The sequence below is a fragment of the Salvelinus sp. IW2-2015 genome, linkage group LG28 (assembly GCF_002910315.2).
Source record: "Salvelinus sp. IW2-2015 linkage group LG28, ASM291031v2, whole genome shotgun sequence".
Lineage (NCBI taxonomy): Eukaryota > Metazoa > Chordata > Actinopteri > Salmoniformes > Salmonidae > Salvelinus > Salvelinus sp. IW2-2015.
The window spans coordinates 2719612-2747121 of NC_036868.1; the positions used below are offsets into that span (position 1 = coordinate 2719612).

Sequence of the window (27510 nt, forward strand, 5' to 3'; positions counted from 1 at the left end):
CCTCTCCATCCCCCTCCCTCTCGTTCTTCCTCTCTCCCTCCCTCTCTCTATATCCCCTCCCTCTCCTATTCTCCCTCCTCATAGGAGTTCTCGCTGCCCTCTGTCACCCTGTTTGAGAGGTCAGGTCTGCGGGGAAAGAGGGTGGTTCTGACCGACAGCTCGGTTAACCTGCAGCTTGCCGGAGGCTGCAGCCTGGTCCAGTCTGTCCTGGTGGAGGGAGGCATGTGAGTACATACAGCACAGCCTGTCTGTCCTCATGTCTCTGTCTGTTGTCTCTGTCTGCCTACCTGCTTGTCTCTCTGTCGAAGGTCATATATTTGTATGCATGGGCCTCCTAGTCTCACGCACCAGATAGTCCTCCCCAATAGCCTGTGGACAAGGTTTTGGGGCCCTTCCAATCCACAGACAGAGCTCTGTGTTCTCTGTGTGGGTGTGTCACTGGGTAGTGATTGTGTGTGTGTGTGTGTGTGTCTAAGAGAATCCTAATGACGGCTCCCCAGGAACCGTATCTGTTATGTTTATATCCTTACAGCGCATACTATATAAAGGAACACCAAACTGGAAAGATCATTTTTCTTTGGAGCTGTTAGAAACGACACCGTCGTGTGACACAAAAGCACATCCTTTATCTACTGACACAGCCATTTGTAGTCCTTTATCCACTGACACAGCCATTTGGAGTCCTTTATCCACTGACACAGCCATTTGTAGTCCTTTATCCACTGACACAGCCATTTGGAGTCCTTTATCCACTGACGCGGCCATTTGTAGTCCTTTATCCACTGACGYGTCCATTTGTAGTCCTTTATCCACTGACGCGGCCATTTGTAGTCCTTTATCCACTGACGTCGGCCATTTGTAGTCCTTATCCACTGACACAGCCATTTGTAGTCCTTTATCACTGACACGCCATGTGTAGTCCTTTATCCACTGACACGGCCATGTGTAGTCCTTTATCCATGACGCGGCCATTTGTAGTCCTTTATCCACTGACACGGCCATGTGTAGTCCTTTATCCACTGACCGGCCATGTGTAGTCCTTTATCCACTGACGCGGCCATGTGTAGTCCTTTATCACTGACACGGCCATGTGTAGTCCTTTATCCACTGACGCGGCCATTTGTAGTCCTTTTAAATCCACGACAGCGGCCATGTGTAGCTTTATCCACTGACGCGGCCATTTGTAGCCCTTTATCCACTGACACGGCGCATTTGTAGCCTTTATCCACTGACACAGCTATTTGTAGTCCTATTATCCACTGACACAGCTATTTGTAGTCCTTTATCCACTGACACAGCTATTTGTAGTCCTTTATCCACTGACACAGCTATTTGTAGTCCTTTATCTACTAACACATTTTAGTCCTTTATCCACTGACACATCTATTTGTAGCCCTTAATCCAGCTGACACAGCCATGTGTAGTCTTTCTTTCAACGCTTAATACAAGCAGTTCACACACTGTGAGCCAATTAATCACTGTATTTAAAAATGCCAAAAGGTTTCTCATGAGTCATAGCACTCCTTCACACCCCAGACCAGTTCATCAACCTTCTGTAAACACAGAGCGAAGTACACTTCACACAAGTTGCCTGCGTGGGTAGTAGATCAGGTGACTATAGTGGGAGCTATTATTGCACAGTTCACAGTTGTGGAAATGTTGCATAGAGTTTAGTCTAGTGTAGAATGCACAGTCAGCAGGAAGGAGGAGTTTAGTCTATTGTAGAACATACTGTCAGCAGGAAGTAGGAGTTTAGTCTAGTGTAGAACTTATGGTCAGCAGGAAGTAGGAGTTTAGTCTATTGTAGAACATACTGTCAGCAGGAAGTAGGAGTTTAGTCTAGTGTAGAACACACAGTCAGCAGGAAGTAAGAGTTTAGTCTAGTGTAGAACTTATGGTCAGCAGGAAGTAGGAGTTTAGTCTAGTGTAGAACAGACTAGATCAGGTGACTAATTGGAGCTATTATTGCACAGTTCACAGTTGTGGAAATGTTGCACCAAGTTTAGTCTAGTGTAGAACATACGGTCAGAAGGAAATAGAAGTTCAGTCTAGTGTAGAACGCGCAGGAAGTAGGAGTTTTGTCTAGTGTTGAACGCACGGTCAGCAGGAGTTTAGTGTCGTCTAGCGTAGAACGCACGGTCAGCAGGAAGTTGGAGTTTAGTCTTGTGTAGAACGCATGGTCAGCAGGAAGTTGGAGTTTAGTCTTGTGTAGAACGCATGGTCAGCAGGAAGTTGGAGTTTAGTCTTGTGTAGAACGCATGGTCGGCAGGAAGTTGGAGTTTAGTCTTGTGTAGAACGCATGGTTGGCAGGAGTTTAGTCTGGTGTAGAACGCACGGTCGGCAGGAAGTTGGAGTCTCATCCAGGCAACGGGGGACTGTGTATTTTTTACTACCATGTTGCCCATAGCACAGGATAATACTGAACGCATTATTAAGAAACACTATCTTACCTCTGAAGTTGCTACAGATTTTATTGAGTGTATGACCACTACCCCATCACCTATTCTGCCTTCCTCTTGTGATGATTTAGTTGATAGTTTTTATTGCAATTTAAGGGCAACTGTTGATGCCATAGCTCCATTAAAGTTGAAAAGGGCCACAGCCAAACGGAGAGGCCCTTGGATGAGTGAGTAAACTAATCAATTAAAGAGAAATTGCAGGAAGGCAGAGCGGAAGTGGAGAAAGTCAAAGTTGCAGGTCCATTATGATATTCTGAGAGAGCAACTTGGCATATATAAGTATTCAGACCCCTTCCCTTTTTCCACTTTGTTACTTCAGCCTTATTCTAAAATGGATTTTAAAAATCCTCATCAATCTACAAACAATATCCCATAATGACAAAGCGAAAACATGTTTTCTAATTTATAAAAAATAAAAAACAGAAATACCTTATTTACATACAGTTGAAGTCAGAAGTCTACATACACTTAGGTTGGAGTCATTAAAACTCGTTTTTCAACCACTCCACAAATTTCTTGTTAACAAACTACTTTGTGCATGATTGTTTACAGACAGATTATTTCACTTATAATTCACTGTATCACAATTCCAGTGGGTCAGAAGTTCACATACACTAAGTTGACTGTGCCTTTAAACAGCTTGGAAAATTCAGGAACATGATGTCATGGCTTTAGAAGCTTCTCATTGACATAATTTGAGTCAATTGGAGGTGTACCTGTGGATGAATTTCGAGGCCTACCTTCAAACTCAAGCCTCTTTGCTTGACATCATGGGAAAATCAAAAGAAATCAGCCAAGACCTCAGAAAAAAATGTGTAGACCTCCACAAGTCTGGTTCATCCTTGAGACCATTTTCCAAACGCCTGAAGGTATCACGTTCATCTGTACAAACAAAAGTACGCAATAGTACCGCTCAGGAAGGAGAAGCGTTCTGTCTCCTAGAGAATAACGTACTTTGATGTGAAGAGTGCAAATCAATCCCAGAACAACAGCAAAGGACCGTGTGAAGATGCTGGAGGAAACAGGTACAAAAGTATCTATATCCACAGTAAAACGAGTCCTATATCGACATAACCTGAAAGGCCGCACAGCAAGGAAGAAGCCACTGCTCCAAAACCGCCATAAAAAAAGGTTTGCAACTGCATATGGGGACAAAGATCATACTTTTTGGAGAAATGTCCTCTGGTCTGATGAAACAAAAATAGAACTGTTTGGAGGAAAAAGAGGGAGGCTTGCAAGCCGAAGAACACCATCCCAACCGTGAAACACGGGGGTGGCAGCATCATGTTGTGGGGGTGCTTTGCTGCAGGAGGGACTGATGCACTTCACAAAATAGATGTCATCATGAGGATGGAAAATTATGTGGATATATTGAAGCAACATCTCAAGACATCAGTCAGGAAGTTAAAGCTTGGTCGAAAATGGGTCTTCCAAATAAATAATGACCCCAAGCATACTTCCAAAGTTGTGGAGAAAATGGCTTAAGGACAACAAAGTCAAGGTATTGGAGTGGCCATCACAAAGCCCTGACCTCAATCCTATAGAAAATGTGTCGGCAAGGAGGCCTACAAACCTGACTCAGTTACACCAGCTCTATCAGGAGGAATGGGCCAAAATTCATTGAACTTATTGTGGGAAGCTTGTGGAAGGCTAATAAAAACATTTGACCCAAGTTAAACAATTTAAAGGCAACGCTACCAAATACTAATTGAGTGTATGTAAACTTCTGACCCACTGGGAATGTGATAAAAGCTKAAATAAATCATTCTCTCTACTATTATTCTGACATTTCACATTCTTAAAATAAAGTGGTGATCTAACTGACCTAAGACAGGGAATTTTTACTAGGTTTAAATGTCAGGAATTGTGAAAGACCTTAGCCAAATACATTTAAACTCAGTTTATGTAAACTTCTGACTTCAACTGTAACTATTCAGAACCTTTGCTATGAGACCCGAAATTGAGCTCAGGTGCATCCTGTTTCCATTGATCATCCTTGAGATGTTTCTACAACTTGATTGGAGTCCACCTGTGGTAAATTCAATTGATTGGACATGATTTGGAAAGGCACACACCTGTCTATATAAAGGGCCCATTGTTGACATTTGTAACGGTTTTGACTTGAGGTTATTGTTTGAAGAGGTGCCAGGTAGGTTGTGCCTACCAGAGAAAATATTGCTTTCTCATTTTGGTTTGGGAGGGAATGAGTCCTGTCTGGTCCGTCAAGTCTACACCAATACAAAGGACTCATGTAAAAGTCAGGATGGACATACACTTTTCATAAACCCTTAAAACATTGGAAATAACTGCAAAACAACTGTTCTTTTGTGTTGGTTGTCTTCCCAAAATAAATGATCACACACGTAATAATATAACAAACAATAAGCTCTGGTTCCTCAAGAAAAGTCACGTACCTCGGGCCTAAAAGAGTCCAGCCCGGTAAAGGAATTCAGTGAACCCAAGTGACCTCAGTCACTCAATTGTCATTTCATAAAGTGATGCGTAAACTTGGTCTCATTAATACAAATCAGATTGCAATCAACTCTTTTACCACATAACTATAAAGTGTCATCTCTGTAGTCTTCACTACAACTGAACACATAAATCATCATGGTATACATCACACCAAAACAAATAAAAAAGTTGTAGTCAGACAATCCAATCCGACAACAGATCTCCAGCGGAGAAAGGCCACGAAGAAACAGCGGAGACCAACTGAGATGTGTAGTCCAAAAGAAGAAATGAGTGGATCCGATCCTGGTTAAACTTGAGACAAGGCTACAAAGCACACTTTTAAATACAACAAAACAAATGGAGTAAAGAATATTCAGAACTGAGGGCTGAACATATCCTCATTCGCACCACCATCACAACCCCATTTTGCACAGCTGATGCTGGCTATATAATTGGGAATTAAAAGGGAAGCGCCCTATTGGAAGAAGCACCGAAACGGTTCAGACAAATTCAGGGCCGTCACACAGTGCATGTCAGAGCAAAAACCAAGCCATGAGGTCAAAGGAATTGTCCGTAGAGCTCCGAGACAAGATTGTGTCGAGGCACAGATCTGGGGAAGGGTACCAAAACATTTCTGCAGCATTGAAGGTCCCCAAGAACACAGTGGCCTCCATCATTCTTAAATGAAAGACGTTTGGAACCACCAAGACCCTTCCTAGAGATGGCCGCCCGGCCAAACTGAGCAATCAGGGGTTGCGTGCCTTGGTCAGGGAGGTGACCAAGAACCCGATGGTCACTCTGACAGAGTTCCTCTGTGGAGATGGGAGAACCTTCCAGAAGGACAACCATCTCTGCAGCACTCCACCAATCAGGCCTTTATGGTAGAGTGGCCAGACGGAAGCCACTTCTCATTAAAAGGCACATGACAACCCGCTCGGAGTTTGCCAAAAGGCACCTAAAAGACTCTCAGACCATGAGAAACAAGATTCTCTGATCTGATGAAACCAAGATTAAACTCTTTGGCCTGAATGTCAAGTGTCACGTCTGGAGGAAACATGGCACCATCCCTACGGTGAAGCATGGTGGTGGCAGCATGCTGTGGGGATGTTTTATAGTGGATGGGGCAGGATCGAGGAAAAGATGAACGGAGCAAAGTACAGAGAGATCCTTCATGAAAACCTGCTCCAGAGTGCTCAGGACCTCAAACTGAGGCGAAGGTTCACCTTCCAACAGGACAATGACCCTAAGCACACAGCCAAGACAACGCAGGAGTGGCTTCAGGACAAGTCTCTGAATGTTCGAGGTGCCTAACCAGAGCCCGGACTTAAATACGATCGAACATCTCTGGAGAGACTTGAAAATAGATATGCAGCGACGCTCCCCATCCAACCTGACAGAGCTTGAGATCTGCAGAGAAGAATGGGAGAAACTCCCCAAATACAGGTGTGCTAAGCTTGTAGCATCATATCCAAGAAGACTCGAGGCTGTAATCGCTGCCAAAGGTGCTTCAACAAAGTACTGAGTAAAGGGTCTGAAAATGTATGTGATATTTCCGTTTTTTTATTATAATACATTTGCAAAGATTTCTACAAACCTGGTTTTGCTTTGTCATTATGGGGTATTGTGTGTGAATTGATGAGGGGGGACGGGGACGATTTAATACATTTTTGATTAAGGCTGTAACGTAACAAAATGTGGAAAAAGTCAAGGGGTCTGAATACTTTCCGAATGATTGTATAACAAGGCAATTAGAAATGCCAGACGGGCAAATTTTTCTAGCTTGGATCACTAAACAATCTGAATAATTTGAGAGTGCTCTTCTCGACTATTGATGGCCTGATAAATCCTACCCCCGCAGACCTATGTGAACTTTCCTCCACATCCAAATGTGATGAGTTTGTAGCATGTTTCAGAGAGAAGATACCCTGCCTTATGTTGGTTATCAGACAAGCAAGACCTGATGAGAAGTTTGTCCCCTAATCTAGCACGCAAAGGCACTATGGATTGATTTCCCCTGGTTTACACAGACATGCTCAGGAAAGTGATATCACAACTTAAGTCTTCTACCTGCCTTCTCGATCCTATCCCCACCACCTTTTCAAAACGGTTTTTAATTGCATTTCTGAAGAAATGTAAGCTATTGTTAATCTCTCCCTGTTTACAGGCATTTTCCCCACTGCACTAAAAACTGCTATGGTGAAATCCCTTCTGAAGAAAGTAATCTAGATTCTTCAGCTCTTAGCAAATTTCAGCCGATCTCCAACCTTCCTTTCTAAAGCAAAATTCTGGAGAAATTGTTTTTCAAACAGCTAAATTATTTGTGCCAACTGTCTTTAAAAAAAATCGAATCTGTTTTTTGTGCCCACCACAGCACAGAGCCAGCTTAAGTTAAAATGCTAAATGATCTACGAGTGAACACGTGCCAAACAGCTCTTTGTACTCTTGGATTTATGTGCTGCATTTGACAATGTTGACCATAATGTCCTTCTGGATGGACTGGAGAGGTGGGTTGGTCTCTCCGGTCCAGTTCTAAATTGGTTTAGGACCTATTTAACCGGTCAATAGTTTTTGTCAYCCTTGGTGAACATAACTCAGAGAAAATGCGTATCACATGTGGCGTTCCACATGGTTCGATTTTGGGTCCGGTTCTGTTCAGTTTATACGTGTTACCCCTTGGCAGCGTTATCAGAAAGCACAGCACTGATTTTCCCTCGTACGCAGACGATACACAACTTTTTTTTAGCTCCACGGATAAATTATTAGACTGTATTAGGGATTTAAATACTTGGATGGCTGACAACTTCCTATAGCTAAATCAAGACCGAGGTAATTATTGTTGGAGCCAAAGCACAGAGAGAGAATCTGGCCACAAATGTTAATTCACAGGCAATAAAGATAAAATACCAACTAAAAAACCTAGGTGTTATTTTASATTCTGAACTCMATTTCAAATCACACATTAGGAATGTGACCAAAATAGTTTTTACCACCTGAGGAACATTGCCACGGTGTGGCTGTTTCGCTCTCAGGCTGATACAAAAATACTCACTCATGCTTTTATTACAAGCAGGCTTGACTACTGTAATGCTCTCCTGTCTGGTCTACCCAAGAAAGCCATTGGTCAACTGTAGAAACATACAGAATGCTGCAGCATGGGTAGTGACCGAGACCAGACTGAACACACACACCACTGGTTTTAAGGTCTCTGCACAGGCTGCCTGTGAGTTTTAGAATTTTTTTGAAGATTATTAGATTGGTTTTTAAATCAATCCACAACTGTGCATCCCAATACATGTCAGACATGCTTTTAAGTTGTACCCAGTAGGTCCCTCAGGTCCTCTGGCCTTTTATCTGTCCCAAAGCCTCAGACCAAGAGGCATGGAGAGGCAGCCTTTAGTTATTATGCCCCCAGCCTCTGGAACAGCCTGCCAGAGAACCTGAGGGGGGCTGAAACTGTGAACATATTTAAAAGAGATCTTAAAACACACCTTTTTAGCTTTGCTTTTCTTAAGGGTGATTTTCAGTTTTAATTGTTATTTTTTTGTTTTTTTATCCTCTTATGTTTGTTGTGTAGTAAATATTAACGTTTTTTTTAAGCACATTGCGTTGCATTCCATGTCTGAAATGTGCTGTATAAATAAAGCTTGATTTGATTTGGAAGGGGGGAAGGGTCTTGGAATCGTGGGATATTATGAGGTAGTGAGGCTTGGTCCAGACCAGTGGAAAGTTCCCAATGGTGTGTGACATTCAGACTGGAGATGTGGACTCACCTCTGCAACACACAGAAACACAAGGAGATCCAGCAGGGTCAGACCTATAACTCATGAGTGGGACTTTCTTGCAGGGAGAGAAATGGGATGAGGCCAAATGAATGGAGCTTTTGATTCCAGATAAAGCGATGACATCAGCACAGACAGAATGTTCCTTTGTTGATGTGTTCTAGTTTCTATGGGGGTTGAGTGGGTGAAAAGGCAAAGCAATCATTATTCACTAATTGATATGTGAGACACTTAGTTTGGTAACTGTGTTTTGACCTTGTCTTTGATTGAGTGAAAAGTTCAAGGAATAATTTGTCTGATATGTGAGACACTAAGCTTTGCTAGTGTGTATTGATACTTTTTGATTGACACTTGGTTACTTCTGATTGACAGGTGGGTGCTGTATGAGGGGATCAACTACCGCGGAGCTCAGATTCTGCTGAAGCCCGGCGAGGTGCTCGATTGGCGAACATTCAGTAACTGGCAGCGWATCGGATCCCTGCGCCCACTGATCCAGGTAAGAAGCCATCTCAAATGTGATAACATGATTATATGGGCACACAGAGATTAAGGCCAGGATTCAAACCTAGTTTCGTTATAGAGCTACGCACTATAACAGATTTTTAAAGGTAATTTACACTTGAGCCAACATCGGCAGCGTTTACCGTTAATGTGATCTCTGCCAAAGTCAGGGAAAATACCTTTTAAAAGGTGCGCTGTTGGCTTCTATAGTGCACTACTCTGTAACGGCCCCATCAATGGAGCTTTGCATAATATTCTGTGTGAGCACAGGGGCTGCATGGCAGACAGGGAATACATTGACAGCATATTGAACTGAGAACTACTTATGGTTCATAGACAGTGAACCCTAATCCAGTGTGTGTGTTTGCGTGTTACCTGAGCAGCGACAGGTGCACTTCCGGTTGAGGAGCCAGGAGGGCCTTCTAATGTCTGTCACTGGGGAGATGGATGACATCAAGCTGATGCGTATCCAGGCAACGGAGGAGATGGGCGGAGTCGAACAGATCTGGTTCTATCGGGACGGACATCTCCACTGCAAGGTAGCATCGTCATGGCAACAGGGTGTTTASAGTAAAGCCCTGCAGGGGCATGAATTTTTAAGCCTTGCCCATGCCCGTGACGTTCAGACCCTACCCAGGCCCGTGACGTTCACGTTCAGACCCTACCCAGGCCCGATTGCTTCTGACAAATTTAAGGCCCTGCCCGAAATCAGAAGTAACTTCCTCCATTAGTAAATCCATTAGACGCTCCTCTCGGTCACTTTTAATCGCTCCCTGCGTGCAGGCACCTCACTCTACAGGCACTCTGCTCATGGCGAGTCTGTGTATCCATAGTAATGGGCAATGAATGGAGGAACATATAACGCCCCACCCAGCAGACTGTCAACCAATTGCGTTCACGTTCTCATGCTGCGTCACGTGGTTGCTAAGCTAATCGTCACACAATCCCTTCTCAAAATCAGGGTGTGAGTCGAGAAACGTGCCTATTTTCCTCAATAAGTACATAATGTCACAATTCAAAGATATACAGATAACAAGTTAATTATCTCACATCTCTGAAGATTTGTAATGTTGTACTTCTGGTTGACAAAATTCATGCTAATGTTGGGTTTTTGAGCTAGCACCCAATTGATTCCCATTCACACCTTGAGAGAGAGCTCTCCTTGTCCCAGAATGAACCATGTGTCCCATTGATGTAGCATGGGCAATGTACACAATGGCCGTTAATAGGATTCCAATGGAGTTTTCCATTTCCTTAAAAGTATCTCTGGCTCTGCTCAACAAATGAAGAGACATGAGAGAGCAGTTAGCTGTTACCTACTTTTGGTCACTCTAAACTCAAGGAACATTATACGTTTTTTTAAATAATCTTTTGTTTTATATTTGACAGGTTTGAAGCACTTCTGACACCATGTTATAATCTTAGTCAGATATGACTACTGTGCAGCACAGCACAAGCAAATGGCTCAACTTCAATATGTTAGTGATCAATGTAGTGATACCCGAGCCCTTATGTAATTGATGAGAAAACTTACCCGGCTCTAACCCGATGTAAAATGTCGGGGCCCGTCGGGCTCGGGTCGGGTAGCAGAGCTCCAGTTTAGAGAAGGTGGACAGGCCAGGAAAACTGTGACTTAACAAGCACTAGAGCCGGGGTATTTAAATCAGATCCTGGAGTACTGCTGGTTCTTGGGTAATCAAATCCTTGGGGATTTGTTAAGTATTCTATCTATAGAGTAGTCTGTCTTGGCCGTGGGCTACACCTACTGTACAGTTCTAATAGTTTATGCTTCCAGAGAAGCACTCTGAACATGGCCTTGTAACTTCACAGAAATTGAATGCCATCCATTTCATTGTTCATGGACTATCGACGAGAATCCTGCACCCAACTATTTTTGAGAGTAGAACTTTTGAGTAAGCACGTCGATTATTATTTCATGAACTTTAAATTTCCGACCCATGACTTTAATTAGTGAGTTCATAACAGCCTTTGTACTCTGGACTCCCTGCCACGTCTCACAGCATCATGCTCTATGTTGCACTTATATTGTTTATTACAACACTCAACTAGTTTWTATGCTTGATGCAGGCCCATTCTTTATTTAAAGTGTGTGATTGAATGTCGGTACAAATGATTTCCTCTTTAGAGGATAATAAAGTTTTTCAAGCTAAAGTTTTCTACTCTGTCTGTCCAGGTGCAGGAGGATTGCTGTGTGGCTCCGTGCAGCGTGGCCATGACAGGCAGTCGTATGGGCCTCTCACCTGAGCCTGGCAAACAACCCTCCTGCTGGAGCATTACGCCTGATGGCCTCATCCGCTACACCGCCAGCCCCGACCTGCTCCTGGAGGTCAAAGGTGAGGCAAAAACAACAACAAACATGGGATACCAGGTTCATATTCACTAGGCTACACAAATGAATATGACTCCAACTCCCCAGCCACTCCTGTAGATCTGAGAGGATTTGATAGGTAGGAGCAATATGACGACATTGCTACCCAGCCAATCAGAAGGCAAGAGAAACCTATTGCAATAATAACTCAAAGCTACAGGAACTAGTCTGTGTATTGTATTGTTCACTGGTTTCACTTCATTCAGTTCTGGGGTTTTACTTAGATTAGGTAACTTGACTAGAATAATTGTGAATTAGCAACACCTTGTGGATGGTCAGAGACGTGACAATGGGCTGCAGCTGGATTCAGTATCAAGTAGGCTTGTGACAAGTTTAGAGACAGACAGGCTGAATCTCAAATCACTCCCTTCTCCTCACCCCTCCATTTGCGCACACCTCCGCCATATGCACAAGTGTCCCAAGGAAGGGCCTTCCAAGCGAGTTGGTAGGGACCAGGGGTGTTTTGGGATTCACCGATAGGCTTTGAAAACCCCCCTCAAATTTGCCCCTCCTTTTCCCCTTCTTTGAGGTATTCACTAATCAGTAAGTTATTAGATAAGTTAAGGCAACGTCGTCTGGATAAGTTAAGGCAACGTCGTCTGGATAAGTTAAGGCAACGTCGTCTGGATAAGTTAAGGCAAYGTCGTSTGGATAAGTWAAGGCAACGTYGTSTGGATAAGTTAAGGCAACGTTGTCTGGATAAGTTAAGGCAACGTTGTCTGGATAAGTTAAGGCAACGTTTCCATTGTGCTTTCACTGATCCAACCTTGGCAGATCAGTGATTGGCCCAAGGAAGGAAGGGACACATTGTATTTAAACAAGGCACAACTCAAATAATTTTGTCTGTCATTGCAGGTGGTCAACAATATGACAGAAACCAGGTGATTCTCAACGCGTTTGATCCAAACAAACCCAACCAAAGATGGACAGTGGAGATACTCTGAGGTCTTGTTTTGAGAGGGAAGAACTAGGTGTAGTCTCTGAGGTGCAGTATGATGAGGGGCCTCAGCGCTCTGTGACGCAGCTGCAGCGTGGGCCCCATACAAGCCTCAAGGACAAGATGCCTCAGGAACAGAACATTTGCTGCTGGAAGAGAAGCTTATATACAGTATAATCTTTCCTCTGCGATCAACATGGAAAATATATCAAATTTCCTGGATAATCTATAATATCGCATTACTTCTTCACGAACAAACAGGGACAAAACAATAGTATTCATTACTACATTATGGGAAAATGGACTCAGACTAAACTTGAAATACTTTACCTACCCTTTAATATCTGATAATATACGAGTTTGACATTGTTGATGAATATGTATTTTTTTGACATCTTATTCCCTTCTGCCATTGATGTCCTTATGTAAATAAATATAATATGTGATGTGATTATATTTTGTTATCTAGAATATTTGGAATAACAAATTGCCTAACAAAACATGTCATAAAAGTATGAATCAATTGCGCAGGCCAAAATGTATATATTTTACTTTTCCGTAATGAATTCTCAACACACAAGACAAACCATAAGATAAATAAATGTTGCCTTTCTCAAACAAGCAGTTTATCTGCAAAAGCGCAAACCAAACAGTGTTTTGCAATAGAGCTCAAGAGTTCAGCGTTCTACAGGATGGACATGGACAAACCATATTCAGGGTCATGTCCATTAGGAAAATGAAAGAAAACTGACTGAAACAGGGTGGGACTATCTGGACTGGACCAAAAAACAAAAATGTTTTAAGTTGTCCGTTGCAAAGCGTTTAAAAAAACAGTTGCGTGCCTTAGTGACCCAATGCTTAGTGTTGACATCACAGCGGTTTAGCTCTTTGGCGCTGCTTGCCTGACTTCCTCCCTGACTTGCTCTGGGGTGTCACTAGTCTCCCCCTCCTCTTCAGTCACTCCGGTCCCCTCTTCCTCTTGGGCCACGGTGACCACAGTCTTCCCCCTGGCGTGACCCCCCTCTACTTTCTGGAAGGCCAGGGGCACCTGGGAGAACAGGAACGTGGCCTCCACCACTGGAAGGATCTAAGGAATGACAACACAGTGTCTGTACACACATGAACAGTAAAAACACAATCCACCAATGAACAACCACCTCAAGAAAATGCCCTAGGACTACATGTGTAACTAGAACCAATAAAATGACTTGCTTGTTTTTGCAGCGAGCTGTGTGTATGGACCTCAACCAACCAAACTAATACATACTGCAGGAGAACCCTAAACACATTAGTAATCTATGAATACATTCAACCACCCATGCGCAAATAATCTCCAAATGAATGCACAAGCGTCAACAACAACAACAAAAACAAGGGAGGGGCTAGTSTTAAAAATGTGATGAGGAAAGACAATCCTGTGCCCCCCTCCCACCACCCAACATGTTATTCTCGTCTGTGTCTCGTCATTAACAATGAATGGACCGGCTACTGGCGTCACAGTGAGAGACTGTGGAGATATATATTTTTAACGTTTCATTAGAAAACTAAGTAGTGAGTCACAAATATGTAAAATGGAGGTCACAAATGTAATCTGTGGAGTAACAAATGTTGTCAAATGTCATTCACAAAAGCATATTTGACCACTTGTGTTTGCAAAGAAAGAAATATGTTTGTAAAATGTTCTGTTTTAACCAGAAAAAACCTGTCTTGCATTTATTTGTTATTTATTTTTGTTGATGACTCATTTGCTTTTGGATCATGACATATGTTCGTGGACCTATATGGGCATATTTACAGTCTGATATTTAAAAGTTGCATCTTCTGTTTGTGACTCACAACTAATATATTTGAAACATTTTGATAGAAATCTATCTCCATACTGACAGGGATTGGGGTGTGTGTGTGTGATGTATGTCTGTGTGAATGGATTCCTGCCACCAGCACAGCACCCCCGCTCCCCAAAATGCCATGCTGTCCCTATAATCCCTGGGACAAAGGGGTATGGATTACACCCGTGACTGGGGGGGGGGGGGGGGGGGGCACTTTAGCAAATGGCTGCTCAGCACTGTTGGAAACCCATTCACTGTTCAAATCTGACTCATAGCCAACCACACACCGACACAGGGGAATGCCCACACACAAAGACAGAGGGACTCTGAATATAGGACAATGCTTGGAATCTGTGGCATGTATAGACCCACCTACCTGGCTAATTTCCATCTTTAGAAATGAGTTACTGTAGGATGTTATAGACTAGAGAATGCAGTAGCAGTACCTTTCCGGCATCCACCAGCTGGCTGACCTCGTCCAGCGCCGGGCCGTCTGGAGCATAGAACCCCCAGCGGTAGAACACTCCGTTACACATGTTCTGAGAGGGAAAGATCTGAACGTCAAGATACTATCCGACTTCAATTCAATACATCTTTATTGTCCCCAAAGGCCATAAACATACAGAAAACCGACCAGGGACTAAATATGAACAGCAAGCACAAACGCTGGTGAAATGATCTTGATAATGACTGTTTGGTAGCACAGTGTACTGCACTGTACACACCCTATACAACACTGCATAGTCACATAATAATGCTAAGTTAACACGTGGTGGCATTATCCTATGTGTCTCCAGAAATAAGTGAATGTGCTAGCCTGGTCCCAGGTCTGTACTATTATGTCAACACCTTGTTATGCCCAACATGTCAAGTCAGTGTCATGACAAGGATATGACATGATCATGGCACAAACTGATCTCGGAACAGGCTATGAAAGTGCACTTGTGTTCGTGACTAGTAAGGCTACGTTGGCCCACTAGAGGTCCCCATTTGGCTGTGCTCTCTCAGGTACTGTGTCCAGCTCCAGCCCTAGTCTGTCTGTCCTGTGTGACTCATGCTTTAGCCCCGCAGTCGCCCGATATGGCCAGCCAGCTGCTCACCCAGACAATAGGGTCCTGAGCCAGAGGCTTGGCAGGAAACATACAGACACACACACAAACATACACATACAGGCATTTAGTGATTTAACTGCCTAAAAACTGCCGTTTCAGCAGCCCCCCACCCCCGTGTGTGTAACTCAGACAGTCAGACAGTCTAGTGACTATTATAACTCACTGCCAGAGTAATTGTCCTTGCCTACCAGGCTTGTGTTGTTCGGGAGGACTACATAGCAAAGTCCCCTAAGCAGTAATCTGTCGTGGGCAGACTACTTAAACATGAATGGTGCCATAGATCAGTCTTTATACTATGGGCACTGATAGCAAACAAACAGCAATAGTTCCAGTGCTTAAGCTTATTTGGACCAATCACGATTTCACAGGTGTTCGTATCTTTTGAATTTCGGAAGGGGACATTCGGCCCATAGACTTGCCCGCAAAGAAAGAGGGTGGAGCTCCTCGTTCTAACATCTCTTCATCTCTTTTAACATGTCTGGACCCTGAACTTAATCTAGCAGCTGACCAATTACGCAAAACTTTAGTTCTGGGTTAACCAAGATTACCTAAGAATCAGCTCCACCCTGTTCCAAACCATCCATCCATTTAGTTCAGCTCCACCCTGTTCCACACATCATCCCATTTAGTTCAGCTCCACCCTGTTCCACCATCCATCCATTTAGTTCACTCCACCTTGTTCCAGAGCATCCATCCCAATTAGTTCATCTCCACCCTGTTCCAGAGGCATCCATCCAATTTAGTTCATCTCCACCCTGTTCCAGAGCATCCATCCATTTAGTTCATCTCCACCCTGTTCCAGAGACCATCATCCATTTAGTTCCATCTCCACCTGTTCCAGAGCATCCATCCATTTAGTTAATCCACTCCCCCCTGTTCCAGAGCATCCATCCATTTAGTTCAGCTCCACCTGTTGGTAACCATCCATCCATTTAGTTCAGCTCCACCCTGTTCCAGACCATCTATCCATTTATTAAATCTCCACCCTGTCCAGAGCATCCTCCATTAGTTCACTCACCTGTTGGAACCATCCATCCCATTTAGTTCATCTCCACCCTGTTCCAAGAGCATACATCCATTAGTTCAGCTCCAACTGTTCCAGACCATCCATCCATTTAGTTCAGCTCCACCCTGTTGGTAACCATCCATCCATTTAGTTCAGCTCCACCCTGTTCCAGACCATCCATCCATTTAGTTCAGCTCCACCCTGTTCCAAGACCATCCATCCATTTAGTTCAGCTCCACCCTGTTCCAGAGCATCCATCATTTAGTTCAGCTCCACCCTGTTCCAGAGATCCATCCCATTTAGTTCCACCTGTTCCAGACCTCCATCCATTTAGTTCAGCTCACACCCTGTTCCAGAGCAATCCATCCATTTAGTCAGCTCCACCCTGTTCCAGACATCCATCCTTAGTTCAGCTCCACCTGTCCAGACCATCCATCCATTTAGTTCAGCTCCACCCTGTTCCGAGCCATCCCATCATTTAGTTTCAGCTCCACCCTGTTGAACCATCCATCCATTTAGTTCAGCTCCACCCTGTTTCCAGACCATCCATCCATTTAGTTCAGCTCACCCCTGTTCCAGGACCATCCATCCATTTAGTTCAGCTCCACCCTGTTGAACCATCCATCCATTTAGTTTCAGCTCCACCCTGTTTCCAGAGCATCCATCCATTTAGTTCAGCTCCACCCTGTTCCAGAGCATCCATACATTTAGTCAGCTCCACCCTGTTCCAGACCATTCCCATCCATTTAGTTCAGCTCCACCACTGTCCAGACATCCATCCATTTAGTTCAGCTCCACCCTGTTTCCAGACCATCCTCATTTAGTTCAGCTCCACCCTGTTCCAGAGCATCCATCCATTTAAGTTCAGCTCCACCCTGTTCCAAACCATCCATCCATTTAGTTCAGCTCCACCCTGTTCCAGAGCATCCATCCATTTAGTTCAGCTCCACCTGTTCCAACCATCCATCCATTTAGTTCAGCTCCACCTGTCCAGAGCAATCCATCCATTTATTCAGCTCCCACCCTGTTCCAAACCATCCATCCTTAAGTTCAGCTCCACCCTGTTCCAGACATCCATCCATTTAGTTCAGCTCCACCCTGTTCAGACATCCATCCATTTAGTTCAGCTCCACCCTGTGGTAACCATCCATCCATTTAGTTCAGCCTCACCCTGTTCCAGACCCATCCATTTAAGTTCACTCCACCCTTTCAGACCATCCATCCATTTAGTTCAGCTCCCACCTTGTTTGGTAACCATCCTAACCATTAGTTCAGCTCCACCCTGTTCCAGACATCCATCCCATTTAGTTCAGCTCCACCCTGTTCCAGAGTCCATCCATTTAGTTCAGCTCCACCACGTCCAGACCATCCATCCATTTAGTTCAGCTCCACCCTGTTCCAGCCATCCATCCATTTGTTCACTCCCACCCTTCCCGAGCAATCCATCCATTTAGTTCAGCTCCACCCTGTTCCAACCATCCATCCATTAGTTCAGCTCCACCCTGTTCCAACCATCCACCATTTAGTTCAGCTCCACCCTGTTCCAAACCATCCATCCATTTAGTTCAGCTCCACCTGTTCCAGACCATCCATCCATTTAGTCAGCTCCACCCTGTTCCAAACATCCATCCATTTAGTTCAGCTCCACCCTGTTCCAGACCATCATCCATTTAGTTCAGCTCCACCCTTTCCAAACCATCCATCCATTTAGTTCAGCTCCCACCCTGTTCCAACATCCATCCATTTAGTTCAGCTCCACCCTGTTCCAGACCATCCATCCATTAGTTCAGCTCCACCCTGTTCCAGACCATCCATCCATTAGTTCAGCTCCACCTCTGTTCCAGACCATCCATCCATTTAGTTCAGCTCCACCCTGTTCCAGACCATCCATCCATTTAGTTCCAGCCCTCCACCCTGTTCCAGACCATCCATCCATTTTACGTTCAGCTCCACCCTGTTCCAACCATCCATCCATTTAGTCAGCTCCACCCTGTTCCAGAGCATCCATCCATTTAGTTCAGCTCCACCCTGTTCCAGAGCATCCATCCATTTAGTTCAGCCCACCCTGTTCCAGAGCATCCATCCATTTAGTTCGCACCCTGTTCCAGAGCATCCATCCATTTGTTCGCTCCACCTGTTCCAGAGCATCCATCCATTTAGTTCAGCTCCACCTGTTCCAGACCATCCATCCATTTAGTTCAGCTCCACCCTGTTCCAGACCCATCCATTCCATTTAGTTCAGCTCCACCCTGTTACACCATCCATCCATTTAGTTCAGCTCCACCCTGTTCCAGACCATCCATCCATTTAGTTCAGCTCCACCCTGTTCCAGACCATCCATCCATTTAGTTCAGCTCCACCCTGTTCCACGACCATCCACCCATTTAGTTCAGCCTCTCACCCTGTTCCAACCATCCATCCATTTAGTTCAGCTCACCCCTGTTCCAAACCATCCATCCATTTTAGTTAGCTTCAACCCTTTCAAACCATCCATCCATTTAGTTCAGCTCCACCCTGTTCCAGACCATCCATCCATTTAGTTCAGCTCCACCCTGTTCCACAACCATCCATCCATTTAGTTCAGCTCCACCCTGTTCAGAGCATCCATCCCATTTAGTTCAGCTCCACCCTGTGGTAACATACCATCCATTTAGTTCAGCTCCCCCCTGTTCCAGAGCATCCATCCATTTAGTTCAGCTCCACCTGTTCCAAACCCCTCCATCCATTAGTCAGCTTCACCCTGTTCCAACCATCCACCATTTAGTTCAGCTCACCACACCCAGGCTATTACACTGAACTCCAAACAGCCCAGCTGCATGTATACACACACACACTCACAGAGAGAGGCACACTCACACACACACACCACAGAGAGAGAGACACACACACACACACACTCACAGAGAGACACACACAACTCACTCACAGAGAGACTCACACAACTCACTCACAGAGAGACAACACACACTCACAGAGAGCACACCACATCACTCACACCTGAGACATCACACCCACACACTCACAGAGACACTCATATAGAAAGAGAGACAAACACACAAAGAGAGAGAGACACACACATTCACAGAGACACACACGCAAACGGGTGGATTCCTCCTGTGTAATTTCTTCCTCATGAAATCGTTTAGAACAGGTTATTTGCACTGATTAAGCACAAACCATATTGAAGTTAGGTCCAGGCCATATGGCCTAAAACTCATATCTCTATTTTTTTTCCAGAATATATAGTATAAGTTAAAAGTTTGGACACACCTACTCATTCAAGGGAWTTTCTTTATTTTTACTATTTTCTACATTGTAGAATAATAGAGAAGACGTCAAAACTATATGGAATAATGTAGTAACCAAAAAAAGTGTTCAACAAATCAAAATACATTTTATATTTGAGATTCTTCAAAGTAGCCACCCTTTGCCTTGATGACAGCTTTGCACACTCTTGGCATTCTCTCAACCAGCTTCAACTGGAATGCTTTTCCAACAGTCTTGAAGGAGTTCCCACATATGCTGAGCACTTGTTGGCTGCTTTTCCTTCACTCTGCGGTCCAACTCATCCCAAACCATCTCAATTGGGTTGAGGTCACATGATTGTGGAGGCCAGGTCATCCGATGCAGCACTCCAATACTCTCCTTCTTGTCCAAATAGCCCTTACACAGCCTGGAGGTGTGTTGGGTCATTGTCCTGTTGAAAAACAAATGATAGTCCCACTAAGCACAAACCAGATGGGATGGCGTATCGCTGCAGAATGCTGTGGTAGCCATGCTGTTAAGTGTGCCTTGAATTCTAAATAAATCACTGACAGCGTCACCAGCAAAGCACCCCCACACCATAACACCTCCTCCTCCATGCTTCACAGTGGGAACCACACATGCAGAGATAATCCGTTCACCTACTCTGTGTCTCACAAAGACACGGCGGTGGGAACCCAAAAATCTCTAATTTGGACTCATCAGACCAAAAGGACAGATTTCCACTGGTCTAATGTCCATTGCTTGTGTTTCTTGGTCCAAGCAAGTCTCTTCTTATTATTGGTGTCCTTTAGTAGTGGTTTCTTTGCAGCAATTCAACCATGAAGGCCTGATTCACGCAGTCTCCTCTGAACAGTTGACGTTGAGATGTGTCTGTTACTTTATTATTTTTGCGACTGCACTTGAAATTTTCCAGATTGACTGACCTTCATGTCTTAAAGTAATGATGGACTGTCGTTTCTCTTTGCTTATTTGAGCTGTTCTTGCCATAATATGGACTTGGTCTTTCACCAAATAGGTCTATCTTCTGTATACCACCCCTACCTTGTCACAACACAACTGATTGGCTCAAACACATTAAGAAGGAAAGAAATTCCACAAATGAACTTTTAACAAGGCACACCTGTTAATTGAAATGGATTCCAAGTGACTACCTCATGAAACTGGTTGAGAGAATGCCAAGAGTGTGCAAAGTTGTTATCAAGGAAATGGGTGRCTACTTTGAAGAATCTCAAATATAAAATATATTTATTTAATAGTTTTGATGTCTTCACTATTATTCTACAATGTAGAAAATAGTAAAAATAAAGAAAAACCCTGGAATGAGTCGGTGTGTCCAAACTTTTGACTGGTACTGCATTTCTCGATTTTTTAAAATGTTTTTTCTAAATAAGCTTTGTTGTAAAATTAAAGGTCAAATCCACTGCATTAAAAACAGTCAGCGATTATTTAATGAATTCAGGGCTTGTGTAATCATACCGAGGCTGAATATATTCCTTCCACAACCATAAAACCCACTTGTAATTTAATTATTTTATCAAAATAGTTGTACCTGCTTTATTTTCTTCTATAAATCACTGATCTGGCTTTCAGGTTTGTCTATAAAAATTACCAAAACCTTGCATAATGCACATTCACTAATAATGTAGCAGGTATTCTAGAAAATGAACACCGGTCTCAATCTCTCAAGCACAAGCCCACGGGCTAGTGAGTAGCCAGCTAATATTTMTATTTCTAGTTCAGCCAACTTGGATCTAGGTATAGTTTCACTAGCTCTGGATTCAGCTAACAAGGTAGAACAGTTGAATTGTTATGAAYACACCCTTCTGTCCRTCTCCAACTGTTTGAACAGCATGYTAGCCTGTCCACTTTGTTCASATGTTGAAATCAAGTGGACTACTTTATTTCTGAGGAGTTGAGACAAACAGGGTTTCATTAGAAAGGTTAATTTCTCCTCTATTACAGTATAATAACTTCTCCATGTGTTGTGTTGTCCATATGACCCATTCTGTTGGACCAAACCTCAAATGCAAATAGAGAGTTGAAACCGTTTGTCAGAGAAGAAGTGATGTCTCATCTTTGTTGTTGTGTGTGGTAGGGGCTTGGGAGAAAGAGGCGAAGCGAGAGGTGCCACTCTCGCCAAAATATGTCCAGAATAAGCCCAATGCGTTTTTATGAACTTAAGCATTACGTCTGCTTTGCCGCCTTTGGGACAACGACCCCCATTGTTAGGGCGGAGACATGAGCATCTAGTCATTATATACAGATCTCTGGTGTAAATGGGAAGGTGCACAGCACAGAAGCGAACGAGACCAAAAAGACAACATGAGAACAAGCAGACAAACGCTCATAAAAACATAAATATAAGTCATACAGGCCATGGTTGAATCAGTCACATGGTGCCAACTACCCCACCCTGGCCAAACTAAGGGGTTTCACTTATCCATTTTTCATACTATTGTAAAGCATTGGCACAGATTTTATTTTTTACATTGTCTTTTCCAGCATGGTTCTAGCAACTATGTTTGATGTGTAACCTGGCCAGCGCAGCAGTGTGAAAAGGCCCCTGTAACCCCCACCCTGACAGAGGGGCGTGGTCGGTTGGTTTAGTCAAGTTACAATAAAGGCTTTTTAAAACTTTGACATGAGAGTGCATTGATATTTTAGGAAGTTTTCCCATGCGTATGTAACGGAGGTGAATCGGACTCAAGCTCTCGTGATGAGGTAGCCCTACCAGCGACTTGGTCTAATGGTTAAGACGTTTGTTTCCCGAGCGTAAGACCGGAGTTCAGACCTCATCCGTGACACGTATGCATTGTTCACACTGCCGGCAWCAACTTATTTTGCTAGCTTACCGTGATGACCTTCTGGTGCAGGTTGAGTCCTGAGTGGACGGCTCCCTCCAGCAAGCCCATGGAGTCGATGTTAAGCAGGAAGGGGGTGACCAGGGTCACGTATTTGGCCCCTGACCAGGACTTTAGCAGGCCCAGGGCCCACTGCTCCGAGTCCCCACCCACATTGTCCAGAATCACGTCGAACCTGAGGGGGAACACAGGGAGACAGTGGTTATAGTGAAAAAGTCTAACACACCATCATGCCAACCTGAGACTCTGTATTGACTCGGGTACTTTCTTTCACTTTGTTCAGTCCAGCACGGTTCCAACTAAGATGAAGGATGTGTAACCAGGTCAGCGCAGTAGAGTTCTGCTTGATTCACTAGTGTAAACATGGTAAGAGAGAGGAAGAGAAAGAAAGAGCGAGAGAGAAAGAGAGAATCCTATCCACAACAACAAAACACTCAAGATGGTCTTAAGTACTATACCTTCATGCTATTCAATAGACAAATATAGAAGTCAACCTGAAGAAAAACTGAGATGTCTAGCCAAGCCTAAGGGATTGAAGTGTGTCTTCACTCAGGACCACTGAGACAAGGTTAACAGGGTTTATTCTGATCAGCCCACAACGGCCCCCCCCACCCCCATGGATGAGCATTAGTTCCCACTCTGCTTGGAGCCACGTTGCGAGGAAACCCAGAAGTGAATCCAGTGAGGACAGGTAATCCAAATCAACCTTGTGCAGACTGCGTGGGTGGGTAAAGTTGTTGTTAATGCGGTTGGCAGCAGGAGAGAGTGGTTGGGAAATGGTAATTCGATGGGATGGACGTGACGTTGTCATTAGATGGACTTGGCAGCCTAGCTATCGTCAATGAGGTCCTCAAATATGTTAGATCAGATTGAGGAGAATCTCAATGGATAAATAGGTTTTTTTAAGATACACTGAATCTTTGAGGCACCTCATTACTTCTACGGTTGATGCCGCCCTGTCCTCAGTCGGACAACATCACAGGGGTTCGTTAAAAGTGTTAAACATTCCTTGATACACGCACTTTATCATATCAATAATTAAACCACATTTCCAGCAGTCCAGCCCGTGGCCACATCTCCCGCGTGTAGTCCACCACCTCTCCGACCCCCAGACCCTCACCAGTCATCGCATTGTGGAGGCAGGTCATGTCACGTGGGCACCGCTAGGCCTCTCAGCGCTACAAGAGGAAAAACAGACATTAGTGAAGAGAGACAACTCTCGTTGTGGGTGTTGTTTGTTGTATAACTTCTTATGATTGGACAAAGCACCAATCCACTGTGCTGTTGTGAGGTGAGTTTTAGTGTTTGTGAGAGTCGTGGGTCGACTGAAAGGTCCTTACCCTGGAATGAGGAAAGCTTCCAACACCAACTGAGCTCCGGGATGAAGAACTCTGCAGAGAGAGAGGAAGAGAAGGGGGGGGGGGGGGGGGGGGGGGGGGCAGTAAGAGGAGAGAAGGGGGGAAGAGAAGCGCAGACAGGGTGGGCGAAAGAGAGAGAGAGACAGGTGGGAGAGAGAGATCAGACAGAGGCAGGACAAGAAGAGGACTGATCCTCTAGTCAGTGTAAACAATAAAGACCAAAGTAAAATCGCTGGCTGATTAGCCGAACGCAGAGTGAGCACAACGCAGCAGGGAGTTCCATCCTCGTGACACTTTAAAGTAAGATGATCTCTCTGCTAAACAGACCATGGTTCTGTATACGAGTGATTATTAGAATGCGCTCAGAAGTGAAGAAGTGTGGGTCAGGGTGTGGCCAGAGTGAAACAGGGGGACCTACCGTCACAGAGCAGAAGTCTAGAGGAGATGGCCCAATGTCATGTATGGATGTGGTACTCCGGTGTTAGTGCAAGTGGGTTATCTGCACAAGGCCCCGCCCGCGTGACCAGGAGCCCAGACAGGCGTGGCAGCACACTAAAGGGGAGACGCCCGCTCTTGGTGACCAGCGACTTGTTGTGGGAGACCCTGAGGTGGGAAGGGCCCACAAAACCATTGTTACTCATAAAGAAGACACACACAAACACACACACACCACACACATAGGGTAACTACTAGAAGAACATACAGTAGGCACAAACTCTCTCACACATCTGTACGTGCTTAACCGTACTACTTCCCCTCCTTTACCCTTTCTTTTGTTTCAGGCAACGATGGGAAGCGGAACGACTGGAGTTGCTGCGAGGACAACAGGACAACAGGACAACAGGACAGGACAACAGGACAGGACAACAGGACAGGACAACAGGACAGGACAACAGGACAGGACAACAGGACAGGACAACAGGACATGACAACAGGACAGGACAGCAGGACACCAGGATAGCATGCTGAGAAGTGCCAAACAAATGATGCACCACACAACTCAGTTTGTCTGGCTAGCCTAATTGCTGCTTTCACTGGCTCATGGAACCAGTTGTACTGGGAGTCTTAATTAATTATGCACACTTCATTGCAATATGATTAAATGATTACATAATAATAGACTTGCACCTCATCCACGTTTGTTTTACACGTTTTCTCAGTTGAAGCAAGGGTTCGTAGAAAGCGATGCCCCCTGGTACTTCCATTTGTTTGAAAACAGAGCCATTAAAATAAGCTAATAGTCTCCTCTATAACAGAGCCATTCAAATCTGAAAGAAGCCAATGTTCTTTTCTATTCAGCAGACGACTGAACACCAAGAGGGTGGTCTGTCTTACAAAGACTAAGATATATTTTGTAAAACAATTCAGTTTCTACACGTATAATGGGATAACACAATGAATGAAAACCTGTTTGGAAAACAATTCATAATAACAACAATGTCATTGCATGTAGCATACACAGTCATAGTAGAATTACCTCATACTCTGTCAGATTCACCATCTCTGCTAGGCTGCCCTGCTTCCATGGAGGAATGGCCGCCCACACCTGTGAAGAAAAAAAACACACAAAACACACAACAACAAAAAACACACAAAATAATATATATATATATTATTTCAAACATTTTATATTTTCAACACATCAGTTATTTACAATAACAACGTAATGCACAAAACAACACCGAAGTCCYCGAAAAACTAAATCAAACTTGTTACAATAAGCAGACAGGCAACAACCAGACAGGTGGAACGTTTGGACTAGATGAGTTTCTGCACACCACCTGCAGCCCGGCGGAGGCGCAGCAGAGGAGGCAGCCCAGACGGGCCACCGCTGAGGGGGCCAGCCAAGCCACAACCACTCGGGATGGAAAAATACATTCTAAGGGTATCTCTATGTAATCCTACTTGATAAACAAGGTATCAGATAATGAGTGTGACAAGTGTAGAAGAAAAAACAACACCCATTTCATTCCTGCCAACAATACAAATAATTTACCAGTAGGTAAAAAGTACGGCCAGGTCCATTTTCATTCGATCAGCAAAACGGCTGTTCTCTTGAATGTCACAGGAAGGCACTGTGCATGCCATCCCGACTCAGCATGGTTGTGTTCAGTAAACACCAAATGAAGGAACCCGAGTAAAAACTGGAGAGACAACTTGGACTTGTTCAATAATAAATGTCCATTTTCATTTTCCGTTGCAAAACGTTTTGCTACGGTCGGCCCTAACRACTGTTACTAGGCCACATCAGAGCTGCTCAACTACGTACCTCATCTCCTGGTTTAAAATGGGTCACTCCCGACCCACAATCCACCACCACGCCAGAGACATCCCGACCCAGTATGATGGGAAACTCGCCTCCGTTCTGACCCAAAGACACCGGGTCCCGTCTCAGCTTCAGAAGATTTGACCCATACCCACCTGAGAAATATAAACAGACAGATTACTAAAACAATTGTGATAAAGATGCAAAATTATTCCCATGACCGCTAATGCACTGCAACTGACTGAAGTCCCATAATCTTGGTTTATAAGGAAATATGACCATGAGCATATTGATATTATAGACTTACTCCTCATGGATATGTCGAGAGGGTTGAGGCTTGCAGCGTGGACCTGGATTAAGACCTCACTTGYTGAGTTGACACTGGGAGCTGTGGCATCTTCAGTGAACCGGAGTACCCCATTGTTGCCATACTCGTCAATCACCCAAGCTGGCATGCTGGACCGCAATCTCGAAGAGGAACCGAGATTTCTTCGAAGGGAGCATATGATGTTCCCAGAACTAGCCATCTTTGTAGTTAAAGCAAGTGCTCTTGCATGGGACAAAAATAGCTGCCTGCAGCACGCTGTGACTTTGACAGAGCCCATATCGAATGTTATTATCCACCTCCTGAAATGTCTATCAAATCAAATGTGTAGAAAAGTATAAATGGCTTCATGCACTGTCTAATGTAAGGGCTACATGTCAATAGTACGATAATTATGAATGTCAGCGTTGAGGTGACATGTAGTTATTCATTAAACATACACGCTCATAGAAATACCTTAAAGGTTTAATGAATTACCCGAAATGATGCATGAACGAAAATCCCAAAATATCTCTATCTTGATAACTAAAATCAATAAGTTACATGACGTGCCCCTGGTACATAACTTACACAACATTCGCTTCCTACTCTGCGCTCTCAGTTACCGCTGACCTCATTCTTCTTCGTGTAGTTTTTCGGCAGATTATATGCTTTGTCGTGTATTGCTGCCGTTAACAGGTCGGAGTGTGAATTGCACATTTCCTTCACAGAGCCGAAAAGTAACTATACATTTAGTATGCAAAGAGGGAAATAAGAAGAAAAAGAAGTGAGGCTCCACCCCAACCTCCCACTCCCTTCCCAACCCCACCCACCTAACATGTCTCCCTCCAGCCACGACTGAACTAGGCAAATAGAACTCGCCACCTTGTAGTCCTAAAACCCGCAAATGAGTTACCTCTGGTTCGTTCAGCAATCCCTATGGGGAAAATAAATGGGGAAAGATTAGGCTTTTGGGGAAAATGCAGAA

At 44.2% G+C, this 27510-nt stretch overlaps 2 protein-coding genes across 2 annotated transcripts in view; one reads left to right on the top strand and one right to left on the bottom strand.

The window, feature by feature from the left end:
* The window catches only part of LOC111954384 (beta/gamma crystallin domain-containing protein 1), a 52082-nt gene extending 39116 nt beyond the window's left edge, over window positions 1–12966 (top strand). Inside the window, exons 20-24 of the mRNA XM_070435735.1 lie at window positions 85–224; window positions 9065–9188; window positions 9577–9732; window positions 11388–11547; window positions 12438–12966. Coding sequence (XP_070291836.1) covers window positions 85–224; window positions 9065–9188; window positions 9577–9732; window positions 11388–11547; window positions 12438–12526 — 669 coding nt within the window. The 3' untranslated portion in view covers window positions 12527–12966. The remainder of the gene's footprint in view (window positions 1–84; window positions 225–9064; window positions 9189–9576; window positions 9733–11387; window positions 11548–12437) is intronic.
* Window positions 12967–13052: 86 nt separating this feature from the next.
* LOC111954062 (reticulon-4-interacting protein 1 homolog, mitochondrial) lies at window positions 13053–27264 on the bottom strand. Its single transcript, XM_023973561.2, has 8 exons — window positions 26526–27264; window positions 26222–26373; window positions 25430–25498; window positions 24704–24765; window positions 24427–24555; window positions 22586–22811; window positions 14795–14887; window positions 13053–13606 (listed from the first exon to the last, which is right to left on the bottom strand). Exons 1-8 carry the CDS (start codon window positions 26821–26823, stop codon window positions 13400–13402), a joined length of 1236 nt encoding a protein of 411 aa, XP_023829329.1. The 5' UTR covers window positions 26824–27264; the 3' UTR covers window positions 13053–13399.
* Window positions 27265–27510: the final 246 nt, after the last annotated feature.